Source organism: Balaenoptera borealis, assembly GCF_965194805.1.
Source record: "Balaenoptera borealis genome assembly, chromosome: 3".
Lineage (NCBI taxonomy): Eukaryota > Metazoa > Chordata > Mammalia > Artiodactyla > Balaenopteridae > Balaenoptera > Balaenoptera borealis.
The window spans coordinates 173519356-173532672 of NC_138866.1; the positions used below are offsets into that span (position 1 = coordinate 173519356).

Genomic DNA, 13317 nt, shown 5'->3' on the forward strand with positions numbered 1-13317 from the left:
TTTTGTTTTTCTTTAAAGCAGACTCCTTCCCACCATTTGACTCATGAGAACACGCACAAAGAGGGGTTAAGACACTTTCCTTGGCCCCATACTGGGTAAGAGCCGTGGCAATCCTATTATTTATCAGGCTCTTATTAAGTCAGGTGCTGCCTTATTGTATGCTAGGCACTGGGGTTAGCGTTTTTCATAAGTTATCTTATTTCATACAACAAACTGTAATTTAAGTCTTATTATTAATATTTCTATTATCTTATGGATGAGGAAGCTACAACATGACCAAGGAAGGTAGCATTTCCAAGGTACATGGCCCAAAGTCTCACAGATATTAAGTGCTGAAACGGAGGCTCAAGCCCAGTTTTCTTTCCAAAAGAAAAGAAAAGTTGTATTCCCAACCACTGTCCTAAATTCACTACAGAATTACTTCGGATTTTTAGTTAATTAGAAATTCTTAAGATTTCTACCCTGAACTCTTTCTGTGACATGTTGCAGCCTTTTTTATTTGTGTGTTTATCCTTCAGAATCCTCAGACGTCATCCTACATTTTAAGCTTACGGTTGACCCAGGAACAGCATTGGGTTTGAGCTGCATGGGTCCACTTATACGTGGATTTTTTTCAATAAATATATTGGAAAAATTTTTTGAGATTGCAACAGTTTGAAAAAAACTTGCAAATGAACCACATAGCCTAGAAATATCCCCCCAAATTAAGAAAGAGGTATGTCATGAATGCATTAAAATATATGTAGATATACATATGACATACACAATATGTGTTAATCAACTGTTTATGTTAACAGTAAGGCTTCTTGTCAACAGTAGGCTATTAGTAGTTAAGTTCTGGGGAGTCAAAAGTTGTACACGGATTTTCAACTATGCAGGGGGTGGGAGGTGTAATGCCTCTAACTCCCCAAGTTGTTCAAGGGTCAACTGCATTCTTATATCAATTATAAATCTTAGCATGACTTAGAAAGCCTCACAAGTCCACCTAATTTGATTCCGTCTCTAATATTTTAAACATTTTTAGAAGAAGAATTATATTACACTTGGGTTTCTCAGTTGAGTAACTTTTTTTTTTCTTTTTAACCCCAAATAACCTGAAATTGCTTGGTCTCCAAGCTGATAGAACTCTGTGTCTTTAGGATAGAATTATTTCTAAGACTGTTTCCCCAACATTTGCCTTTGTTGGGCTCTTTAGTTTTTTGCCACAGTGGCTACTAATGTTAAATCAACTCTCTTTCCCTTCTGTCATTGGTAGCAGCTACACAAATGGTCAGCCCATTGTGGTTTCTTTCGAAGACTGGTTACATACCTCCAAAGTGAGTTTGTACAGGGGACTCTGTGAGGTATACTGAAGAGGGTGAAGACTGACGAAAAGCAGTTAGTGTGGAGTGCGTCTTGTTTCCTCCTAAGCTTGGGACGTCAGCTGCTTCCTTCCATCATGCTGGCGACTGTATTATCGTACTTGCTAAGTTCAAGGCGCCCCCTTGTGGTGCAACTGATACTAATCAACATGAGAAAACAAAATGGCGAGATTACAAGTGATACAGAGGCAATGCCTTTGGATATAATCTTATTGCTCTCCTCATTTTTAAGGCTCTCAAAAGAATAAAACATTTTTTCTCCTTTTGTTTTAAATTCATCTGTAGCTATTCAACTCATATTCAATGCTAAGTTTTTTGGAGGTAGAAGCGAATCAGAAAAGCAAGCGCAAATAATTTGATGCCAAATCCCAGGTGACTTTTAAAAATAATTTTGTATTTTTTATTACAAAAGTAATACTTGTAAATTCTAGAAATGTTAGAACAGATAAAGAGTAAAAGAATCATTTACCCTCTCACAACCCTCATGGATTAACGTTTTGTTATGTATCTTTTTTTTTTTTTAAGGCATATAGACTCAAAAGAAAACCAAACGTGCCATTTTTCGAACATGATTATATGTGTGAACTTCATTCTGTGTTGTTACAGAGTCAGTTACTTCATCATTCTTAGTGTTGCTTGATTTGGTTGGTTCCATTGTGTGCACACTTTACAATATACAGACACAACACCATGTGGGGTTTCCTTGTAGGTTATTGTAGATTTCCTTATGATTAATTGCTCGAAATAGAATGGCTGAACCAAAACGGTGTACAAAATTTTAAGACATTTGACATTTATTGCCTGGTTATTTGTTAAAGTAAGGCATCTTTTTGACAACGCAATTTTTTTTTTTAAAGTTTCAAATTCCTAGCATTTGTCTTCTTAGTCTGTGCCAAGAATTGTGCATCGTGTTTTACATGCCTCAGTCTCAATTAATCCTCACAACAACCATGCGACTTAAATACTATTAATGTCCCCACTTACAGATAAGGAAGGTCAGGCTTAAGGAAAATAAATCGCTGTCACGTGACTTCAAAAGCAGGAAGACAGTAGCAGGCTTTCAGAAAGGTGATTAAAAATAGCGCTTTGCATCCCTCCAATCTTGAACTAAGTGGAAACTAAGAGTGATAATTTTCTATTTGTAAAATAAAGACAGTAAGAGAGGAGGAAGAGGAAATGTGCTTCCATAAATTTAGAAACATGAATAAAAATCTAAGTTGAGGCTCTGGCAATTAGATCTTCATGTGAGAAGATATGGTGGACAACTTAGTGATTACTGTGTAATTACAAACTCTAGGGAACTCCTAATATAGACATGTTTTCACTAGATCTTTTCATTTTGTTCCTGAATGCATTTTCTTTAACCACAGTTAGTCTTCAGACTGGTTCAACCACTCCCAAGTAGTCAAAAGTTGACTAAAGGGAAAGTGGTATCAGAAAAATCTCCAATTTCTGAGTGAAACCAGAACTTTTTTGTGAGTTCAAAGAATTTGGCAATCTCCAACCTTTTTGCAGTTCTTCTTCTCTCATTGTTGCTCACTAGAGACTTACATTTCACTTTTGCCACCTTTATCCATACTCTTTTGATTTTTCTATTGTTATATAACTCTTTATTATAGAAAACTCAGACACAGCAAAACAAAGAAAATAAATATCCCCCATCAGTGTTACAAATACTGTGTTTATTGTTCATCTTTGGTTCTCTCTGCCACATCTGGGCGTTAGGCATTTGCCCAATATTTGCTATTCCTGGTCAGCTCTTCTTGGGCTCATCAGCATTGTTTTTATTCTTAAGGAAAAAAAAAAACTGTTAAACCTGTTTTCCTTCCAGCTACACTTAGCCTTTCAAAGACATTCCAAGTACCATTCAGTATAAGAGCAACATCTGTAGTTTCTCTGCCATTTTCCTCTTCGGATAGCCATTGGATTTATTAGGAGTCTTTGAGGTAATTAAAGTGTCCTTCTGTTTAATTTTTACAGCGTTACTATTTTTGCCGCTCCAGCTGTTTCCTCGTGGTGGTAAGCTGTCGGTTTTTTTCCAGTTACATTTCCCTTAATCTTGATGTAACCTCACTATATTGATAAAGTACTTGACTATCATTATAATTCTCTGAAGTGACTTGCAGACACTTGACTCCTTTCCCACCCAGTCTTTTTTTTTTTTTCTTTAAGAACAATTTTCTAGTTTATAGTCAAATCCATAAATCAGGCTTATAAGTTCTACGCACTTGATTTAACGGGAGCATGTGAGTGGCCTAATAAAATCCACTTTTCTTTCTCTGCTTTCTTACTGTCGGGCTCAAAACCTGTAGGGCTCAAAATATTTTCCACGCAGATGGAGCCTGGCAAGAAGTGAAAAAGTTTCCTGTGAGTTTCATTTTGTAATCCTGAGAAAATTTATATCAGTGTAGAGATTAATGTTCCTGTGACCTCAAGTTCTAGAGCCCTTTCTCTGTAGGAGCCATTGCATCTTCTGAGAGGGACCCCCCCCCCCAGCACCCCTGGGTCCTTCCTGCTCTGACACAGGGACACTCCTCAAGCTTTTTATTTATTTATTTATTTATTCTTTTTTTTGGCTGTGTTGGGTCTTTGTTTCTGTGCGAGGGCTTTCTCTAGTTGCGGCAAGCAGGCGCCACTCTTCATCGCGGTGCGCGGGCCTCTCACTGTCATGACCTCTCTTGCTGCGGGGCACAGGCTCCAGACGCGCAGGCTCAGTAGTTGTGGCTCACGGGCCCAGTTGCTCCGCGGCTTGTGGGATCCTCCCAGACCAGGGCTCGAACCCGTGTCCCCTGCATTGGCAGGCGGATTCTCAACCACTGCGCCACCAGGGAAGCCCACTCCTCTAGCTTTTGCATTTCCTTGACCTTAGTCAACGAAGGCAAGAAAGACACAGCCACGGTTGGGTTTGCTCCAAGCGTGGAGCGTTTGACCATTTATGTGATTCTCTTACCCTTTCTTCCTTGGATTTCAGGTGATTCTCACCTAAAGGAGCTGCTGTAGTGACTTTCTTTGTCCCCTCTTGTCCAGCTTTTCTAAGCTTGTTGCAGGTTTCTCTGCTGAGAGTCGCCTTGCAGAGAGAGGTTGGGGGTCTCTGCCCCTCCTGGCAGCCTCACGGTTGGGGCGCTGGTCTCCTCCAGCCCCTTCTGTTCTCTGTCGCCTGTGTGCAGGGCTGTGTCCCCCCAGGTCCTCTGCCCTCAGCCCATTTTATTCCCCATCTCCTTGAGATGGAAACTCTGATTTTCTGTACCTCTTTCCCCCTTGTCTGTCCACAACAGCTCTTCAAATCTATCCTCCTGTTTGCATCTTGCACTTCTATTTATCATGCACCTACAGGGTGTTATTATTTGTGGTCTACACTGGGGTATTTCTTTCATAGTTGATGAAACCTATAAACTTGGGAACAGGAGAATCAGAGGCCCTACAGCAACCCTCACCTTTCAAAGGAGAATATATTCACCTCAAAAAAAACCTTTATGAGGTCAGTCTAGCTAATAGTTCTTCTAATGGTGTCACTCCCCTATTCTCTTAAAAGTCTCTTCAAAGTCTTTTCCTTTTTTTTTTTTTAACCCCCAGGTGCATTCTGGGTAGAATATTTTAGTACTGTTCTTGTCTGGAGACCTGTCTTCTGGCTTTTGGAGATAGCTCTCTGAATTCAAGTGTTCTTTTTCTTGTGGAGATTTGTGTCTGATATGTGTGAGACTAGGTTCTAAATAATACAGAATTATTCAGAAATAAAGGACATACATGCATAGTACATATCTATATCTAAGTCTATCATGGTGGTATGAATCATGGATATTGTATAATTCAGTTATGATGGTATTTAGGGGCTCTGTTTGTGCTGGTTATCCATATGGATATATCTGTATGCATATGCAGTAACTTATGAAGTGAGCTGCCAAATCGTGACACCTCACTGGCTGATTTTTTTCTCTTTTTTGCCTTTTTCTTTTGAATTGTGGAAAAATATACATGACTTACAATTTAGCACCTTAACCATTTTTAAGTGTACAGTTCAGTAGCGTTAAGTACGTTCATGTCGTTGTACCGCCAACCTCCAGAACTCTTTTCATTTTACTAAATGGAAACTCTGCATGCATTAAACAACTATTCCCCAATCCCCCTTCCCCAGCCCCTGGTGACCACCATCCTACTTTCTATCTCTATGAATTGACTGCTGTACATACCTCACGTAAGTGAACTCATACAGTATTTGTCTTTTTGTGACTGGCTTGTTTCACTTTGTATTATGTTCTAAAGGTTAATCAATGTTGTAGCATGTGACAGAATTCCTTTTTAAGGCTGAATGTCTTTCAATATGTATAGACTACATTTTGTTTATCCATTCATCTGTTGATGGACATTTGGATTGATTCCACCTTTTGGCTATTGTAAATAATGCCACCATGAACGTGGTGGTAGAGATATCTCTTTGAGACCCTGCCTTTCATTCTCATGGCTGATTTTGGATGCAAGAGTAAGTCATTCTTCTTGCATGAGGATTATGAAATTTTCATGTTTTAAAACACAAAACCATCTTTCCATCATGGTTTTTTAAAAAAATTAAGTTGTCCGAAAGTTAGTCAGTGGATCAATAAGAATTGAAATGTTTGAATACTGGTACAGTAAGCATAGTAAATGGAAGACATCCTCCAGGGTCAGCCAGGTTCAGATGTCAGAATTTGTTCCCTGAACTATAATTCTGATCTGCTGTTCCTGTAAGTATTCACCTTGGATCTTCTCGTGAAGAAGTCTTGTCATCTGGTGTGGCACAGCCCAGGCACAAAAAGTCCTGCACTCTTGTCTTCATAGAGCAGCCCAGTGGCCAGTGGCCCAGTGGCCAGTGCCAATCAAGATGGCAGGCTGGGGCTCACCACCAGACTGCATTCTGACTGAGGAAGGTATTTCATTCTGGCTCTGGTCACCCGCCTGCAACCTTGAGACACCCTCAAGGACAACAAGGCAGTGTGACATATTCTCAAATGACCAGGTGAACTTAGAAGGGCCCCGCTGTAAGATATGTCGGGGACAACTCACTGCCAGTCAGGGCTGGCTTTCACCATATCTCTCTAAATCCTAAGGATGGAACTGCCACCTTTCTGTCTTTCTTTGTCTGGGGAGAGGGCTTCACGGTGCTGCATTCTCATCATGAACAAATAGATGATTCCTTTGGGTCAACTCTTCTTTTTCTGTTCCTGTTTTCACCCTTTTTCTTTTCTATTTTTTTTTTCTCTCTTTTTCTCCTGATACACAGGCTTTGCAGCACATGCTGATCTCTCTTCAGGCAGAACTTGACATTCAAAGGTACTTGATGAAAATTGAATCATCTCAGCGAGTTAGTACTTCACCTTTTCTTCTCTGCATTGAGTCCTACCTCGCCGCATGCCTTTTCGCTCAGCCGCGTGTGGCATTCTAATGAGTGTCAGCCTCTCCCTGTCCCCGTCTACCCGGAGCCTGGGTTTAAACCTCTCAGAGCCAAATGCTTGCAGCATTCCTAAACTTGTGCATTTTTTTTTTTTAATCATGAGAGTGAATATTAAAAATGAACACTAATTGCATGCTTGCTTCAAAATCTGTCATTAACTTTTCCACAGTTTGAGTTGTGTGATCAGCAGTAACGCAACAGCAATTCAGAGATCTCTGCACAATCCTCTGAAAAGTGGGGCTCTGGCCGCAGCAGCTTGCTCAAGGCAGAAAGTTTCTGGAAGTGGAACAGAAACCTGTCCTTCTAACAGCCTCAGAGCTCTGGGACTCTTCCTTCGCTTGGCTCCGAAACATCCAGTATGGGGTCCAGACCATTTCACTGGCATACATCTTAATAATAAAAATGATAGGAACAGACATATTTATATAAAATTTACTAGGCACCAAGCACTGCTCTAAGTGCTTTACAAGCATTAACCTCTCACACCAGCCCCATGGGGTAGGCATCCGATGGTCCCCATTTTATAAATGAAGAAACTGAGGCACAGGGAAGTTCAATACCTTGCCCAGGGCCACATAACAGGTAAGTTAGAGTTGGGACTCCAAGCAGTAAGGCCCCAGAGTCAGTTTCAATATATTATTTATTTCCCCATAGTCCTCAATGGCCCCTATTTCATAATAGGTCAGTTTAGAATGTTCCACCTGGAAGGGAGTGGAGAGTTTCCAGTACTTGGACACCTGGCTTGGCATTGGATACCTGTACCAACTGACCCATTGGCACACGGCCACCCGTATCCTTTTTGTCCCCCAAACGTGGCCTGTTTCTTTATTGACTCCGGAGCTTGCCCAGATGAGAACCATTTGGTCTTTACTGTGAGGCCCAAAGCACACTGTGCTTAGGAAGCATCCAGCGGTCTGGCTTTAGTGCATCTGTGACTTCCTGGCCATTCGGTCAGTCTTCAGTGACCTCTTCACCTTCCTTTTCTTAATTATCAGTCTCTTTGATCTTTTCTAAGGTCACAAGCTCAAATTAGAAAGTTCCTGCCCAAACGAACAGACATAGAAGGAAAAGTGGGGGGACATATACTACAGAGACCCATGGTCCTACTCCACACCAGCTCAGTTCTGATGAGGTGTTTACCTTTAATTTTTTCCACGAGTTCTTACTTGTTTTCACATCTGTATAATTCATGCAAAATAGAGCTGTCTTTATGATTTCCTTGCACACATATTGTGCACCAAATAGAAATGCAGAAAAGGAAGCATGGTGAGCTCTTCCCCACAACTCTACATGCTGCCATTAACTGCTCCTTTCTACTTTCAGAACAGAGACTTGACATCGTGATGTAGGGTTTTCTGCAGAGTTTGGGGTCCCTCTCACAGTTCTTTCAAAGCCTGAGATAAATTCTCAAGGCTAACTTTTATTTTTTGACATATCAGCAAATAATGGGATATGTGTGAATTTTTCAAGAGCTTTCTTTTTTAAGGCTTTAAACACAAGTTACAGTGACAATGGTGTTTTTTGGAGAAGGAGTGGGATGAAAGTTCAGGTGGGAAATGGAAGATGTTCTTTCTTCTCTTTGATAAAGACTGACTCCCAGAGCCTCTGAGGATGTCACAGTCTCTATTTTGAAGTTGGAAGTAATCATTTACCGCCTTCAGGCAAGGTGGTGGCAGTAAGAGGTCGGGTGTGTCCTCTCCTCGCACACAGGACCCCACAAACCGTGGGACCTCCCGACCACAGCAGGGAGCCAAGCCATGTAGAACCATCCTTACGAGAATGTACTACATAGGAGCAGCGGAAGGCTTTCCATCATTTACTGTTGACAAATTCCTGTGCGTTTTTTCCTCAGTGACTCCTCACCACAGTTATATCAAGCAGATACTCAGATTTTTTTTTTTTTTATAAAAGTGAGAACTAAGGTTCACAGAGCTTCCCTAGGGGATCGCAGTCCCAGTGCATGGCAGGATTGGAGTCTGTGTTCTGCAAGAGCAGCGTGACAAAAAGACTAAAGTCCTCTCATTCTAAATCTTGTTTTCCTTCCATCTCTCCAAACTCTGGTATTTTTTCTTATAGCAGAACTAGAGGGAAAAAGAACCTTTGGCCTGAAAAGCTCATGGGAATTTTCACAAGGTGTTTTTTCATTTGAAAATCAATGCAGGGGGAATTGGGAGGGCAGTTGGTGGTGGTAATGGGCTGTGTGTGTTTAGAAACGAGCGTTTGAAAACTAACAGCAGCTTCTACTCCCAGGATGTCCGGAAAGGGTTCTGGCCTCAAGCACTGAAGCTTGGTGACCTCGGGCACCACAGTATCCCCGCTGATACTGAAGGCCAGCTCCTTCTTCACTGTGAGGATGGAGATCTTCAAATCTCCCAGGACAGGCTGAGGAAGGGGGGCCTCTGCTATCGGGGAAACCTCTTTGGTTTCACAACAATGTAGTTAAGCTCTAGGGGCATCACCCCTGGGCCTGGGGTCCCACATCCTCTCCAAACTGAAGTCTGGGCTGCAGAGATGAGCTTAATAATGGCTTTTGTAAGGAGGCCTTCTAAGGTGCATATTTAGCACTAAGTGTGATGCTGGTTGTATTTTACTTGAAATTTCAAAGCCTGCAAGCAGGTCCCTTTCCTTTCATCTCTGTAATAACAAATCCTCATGGGGACACCTATTATCCTGAAGCCTTTTAACTACATTCCAGGCACTCTGAGTTGCAAAGGCACCTGCTGCCTTGCTCACGCCCCTCCCAATGCGGGCGGTAGGAGCCAAAGCCTCGGAAACTGTTTGTTTATAATGCACACCGTCTTGGTTCACGAGTAAAAGGAAAGAGAAAGAAACGGATTGGATTGATTGACTTAAGGCAGCTCGCAATAAAGAGACATCTGCCTTCAGGTGGCTAAACTAAAAATCGAAAGGGAAAACCTCATAAGAGGAGGAGACAAAGTTATGAATATGGCTAACTCTGATTAGCTTGAACATTAAATTTAGCTTCGACTTTTCTGATATATGCTGTATTTTATATATATTTGATATACTTCTCATTATAGGACAAAGTAATACTTATGACTCCTTCACAAGGCAGAATTATTTTCCTTGTTTTAAATAATAAAAGAAACATTGTTTGCTCATGCCTTCAGAAAAGGGACATCCATCAACGTAACAGACAGGATCAACAGGAAAACAGCAGTATTCTTTCTTCATCTGGCCTTTTATTTTACATCAACTCCTTCAAGATGAAGCACAACACTAAATAATAATTGCAGGAACGTGCGTCTGAAAGGGGTGAGGGGCTGAGTTAATGAGATCCAGTTTTGGAACTTGCTGATGGTGTAAGTTTCTAACTTGATGGAAGGATGCTGAAGAGCGATGATGGCGAGCCAGGCCTCATCGTCTTTAAATACGATTTATCTCTTTCTGTCTTTGAAGGGAAGTCAGAGAGCAGCTGATTCAAGGTGTTATATCAGAAGCGAGTCTATGTCACATCCCAGGTAGGCCACCAGGCAAGCAGGTGGCAGGTTGACATCCAAACATCCTGGAAGTGGGAAAGGCTACACCTTATCTGTGGGTCAGCCCACTTTGGCCTCTTCTCCAGGCACAGCTAAACTTCTTAAAGGAAAAAAGAAAAAGAATCGCATCATCTACATATTATGAAGGGGTTGGAAAGTAGAAAATATCCAAGAGATGGTAGAAAATTGCTAAAGTTCCAAATTTACCTGGAGTCAAATTGTAAAAGCCTTAAAATGCAGTTACTGTAAGGGTGTCGGAGCTCTGGATAGGAGAGTCTGTCTCCTTAAAAGGTGAAGTGCATGATCTGCATGTCCAAAAAAATTGAATTGATGGCTTTGGGCTCTTCTTTCTTAATCATTTCTTTTTTGAAAGTGGAAGTCTATGCAATTTTGGATTCCTGCAAAATTTTGCATGGCATGAAAATGGAAATGCGTCTTTGTTCCCATGTTTTCCCCATGAATTTGTGTCCTCATTTCAGGGGCCATCTATGAGGACAAACCTTTTACCTGGAATCTAATTGTAGGAAATAACACATGAGAAGCCCAGATGGGCATGGGTATCTTCAGATCACCATAGACAAGAATCCTTCTGGATTCTAAATGTTTTGTGAGAAAGTCTTCCCTTCCCCTGATCCACTCTAGAAAAATATCATGCTTACCCAGTAAATCTCTGATTTGCAAAAGTAATATTATCCTCATTTTGGAGAAATAAAGAAGAAAGTATATTACTCATAATACTACTGTGTAAAAGAAACCAAGGCTACTATTTGGGTGTATTCCTTCCATTTCTTAGATTATGAAAAAAAAGTTCTTTAAAACACCTTGATTATGACTGCATAGTATTGCATAGTGTGGCTCCATTGCGATTTCTCAGTTGTTTCTAGATTTATTTATTCTATTAAAGATGTAATATGTACAGATTTGTTCCCTGACCCTCAACTATAGTAAGTATCACTCTTCTTCATTTTTGTATATCAAATTAATCTGGCTTGGCTTCAGCAGTTATTGAGAAATGTGTTCTCGTCACTCGGGGTCATAAAGAAATCCTAGGGATCGCATCTAGTCTGATAGAACTGGGTAAGGTTTCTGGGTCTCCTGGGACTCAGCAGATGGCCTCCTGGTGGTCTGTTTGCAGGTGGGCTCGCGGGGCTGTCTGCCAGGCTAAGCCAACGCACGCCCTTCAGCCGCTCTGAGCACACCACACACCCCCCTCCACCCGGGCCACTCCTTGTAAATGGAATCCAGGCCTCCACAGTTTGAAGAACATCATCACCCATCACCACCACCAACAACAAAGCTAGCGTCCTCTTCCTGGCCCTGCAAAGCCACTCACCCCCCTCTTCCTGCCCAGCTAGCAACCCTTCTCCTCTCACACTGGGGGGGTCGGGGGTGGGCAACCACAGACTCATCTTCCAGACACCTTTACCCTCTGAGCCCAATCTAGGGAGGGAGTCTTTGGGGAGGCCTCTGTAGCACTGAGACACTGATCACAGCCCTTCCACCGGGGAGGACCTTGGAACACAAAAGCTTGGCAGTTTCCCCAGGAAGTTGGGGATGGGGGTAGATGTTCCATCATGTGTGTTGCTGACGGCCATGAGGACAAGATAAGTTGATAGTATCTCAGAAGAGTCATCTGACGCACAGATACCTCGAAGGAGAGTGTCTGTGTCGTGTGATGCTTCTTGAAATAGTGAGGAAGCATCCTTGTCTGAACACAGGTGTCCTTGTCATGCGTTCCTTGGCATCTGCAGGAGGGGGCTTTGCCTGGTGAGAGCGCGTTGGCAGAGGGACCCTGCCTGTCTCACTCGGCTCTGTGCAGTGCCTGCCTCGCCGCAGGGACGCCTGTGGCCGCCTCTGGCCGGGGAGGCGAGGGGAGCTGACTCCTCAGCCTCACGGCCTTTTCATCTTTCTGATCTGTTAATGAACTAATAGGCACAGTGAAGGAAAAATGGGGAAGCAAAAGACACAGCTGTACTTTGCTCAACTGCTGAATCGTCTGATTTTAGTCCAGACCAAACAGCTTTTCTGTTTTCACAGGTGAAAATCATGAAAAATGTCTGGGTACCCTTTTGGTGGAAAGAGGGAGGAAGGGGTTGAAATATTACCCTTGAAGAAACAGGGTATAAACTGAGTTTATCAAGGATAATTCATCGCAATAAATCCTAGAGAAAAATGTATCCCCTTTGTCCAAGCTGGGGAAGGGAAATACTGATTTGCAGAGCTAAACCTAAGTCCGTCTTTATGAGAATCTCAGATATGCACAGTTGGAAGTTGGTATTAGAATGGGAGCTGTGTGTGTGCATATATGTCCTTCTTGTTATAAGGCCCAGAAATACCTGGTTACCGGTGAACCTGGCATGTGTCCACAAACTACTCCCACGAAGCACCCAGATACACATTCAACACTGTATCATGTGTGTGTGTGTTACCAGCAGGACCCTTTTGTGCTTGCACCCAAGTTTTCTATTAAAAACAAAAGCTGATTTCTTCTCCTCTGAGTCATTAGCACCAGGGCCACCCCAAAATTACACAGTTGTTACAAAACTAAGTACAGTTCTCTCTTACACTTGTATTCCAATTCTCACATCAATCTGTCATGTTCTAGAACCGGGATGTCCTAGGTCTTTTCCCTAATTGACCATCAGGATAAGACTGGCCCAGAGGAGATGTTGGCTCAGGTTTTGTTACTCTGGCCATCAGCCACGGAAGTTGTGAGAAGTAGACAAAGAGCTGTGGGGAGACCCGGTCCCGCTGCTTTCGAAGCACCCCAGGGTGTGGGTCCCCGGATGCACCTGAGAATGGCAGGTCCTCGGTGCTGCGGCCACCTGGATGGGTTTATGTAAGGATGGAAGCCCCTATGGGAGCTCTTGGTCTTCGCATCCCCAGACCCAAACCCAGCAGAGGCCTTAGACTCTGGAAACAAGGAGGGCCGGAGAAGGGAGCGAAAGGACTGCACTGTGGTTCTAGAAAGCACTCTGAGCAAATTTCAGAGCTTAAACCTTCCATGGCCGCAATTTGTCCGTTCTCCTGA

The 13317-nt window shown here is 42.4% G+C and overlaps 1 protein-coding gene across 30 annotated transcripts in view; it reads left to right on the plus strand.

Annotated features, from left to right (window-relative positions):
* KIAA1217 overlaps window positions 1–13317 on the plus strand; it is a 498998-nt gene that overhangs the window by 306572 nt on the left and 179109 nt on the right. For 19 of the 30 annotated variants that reach the window (XM_082385188.1, XM_082385204.1, XM_082385197.1 and 16 more), the window contains one exon: window positions 6616–6696. The exons of the other annotated variants lie outside the window; for them this stretch is intronic. In XM_082385188.1, coding sequence (XP_082241314.1) covers window positions 6616–6696 — 81 coding nt within the window. The remainder of the gene's footprint in view (window positions 1–6615; window positions 6697–13317) is intronic. 30 annotated transcript variants of the gene reach the window in all.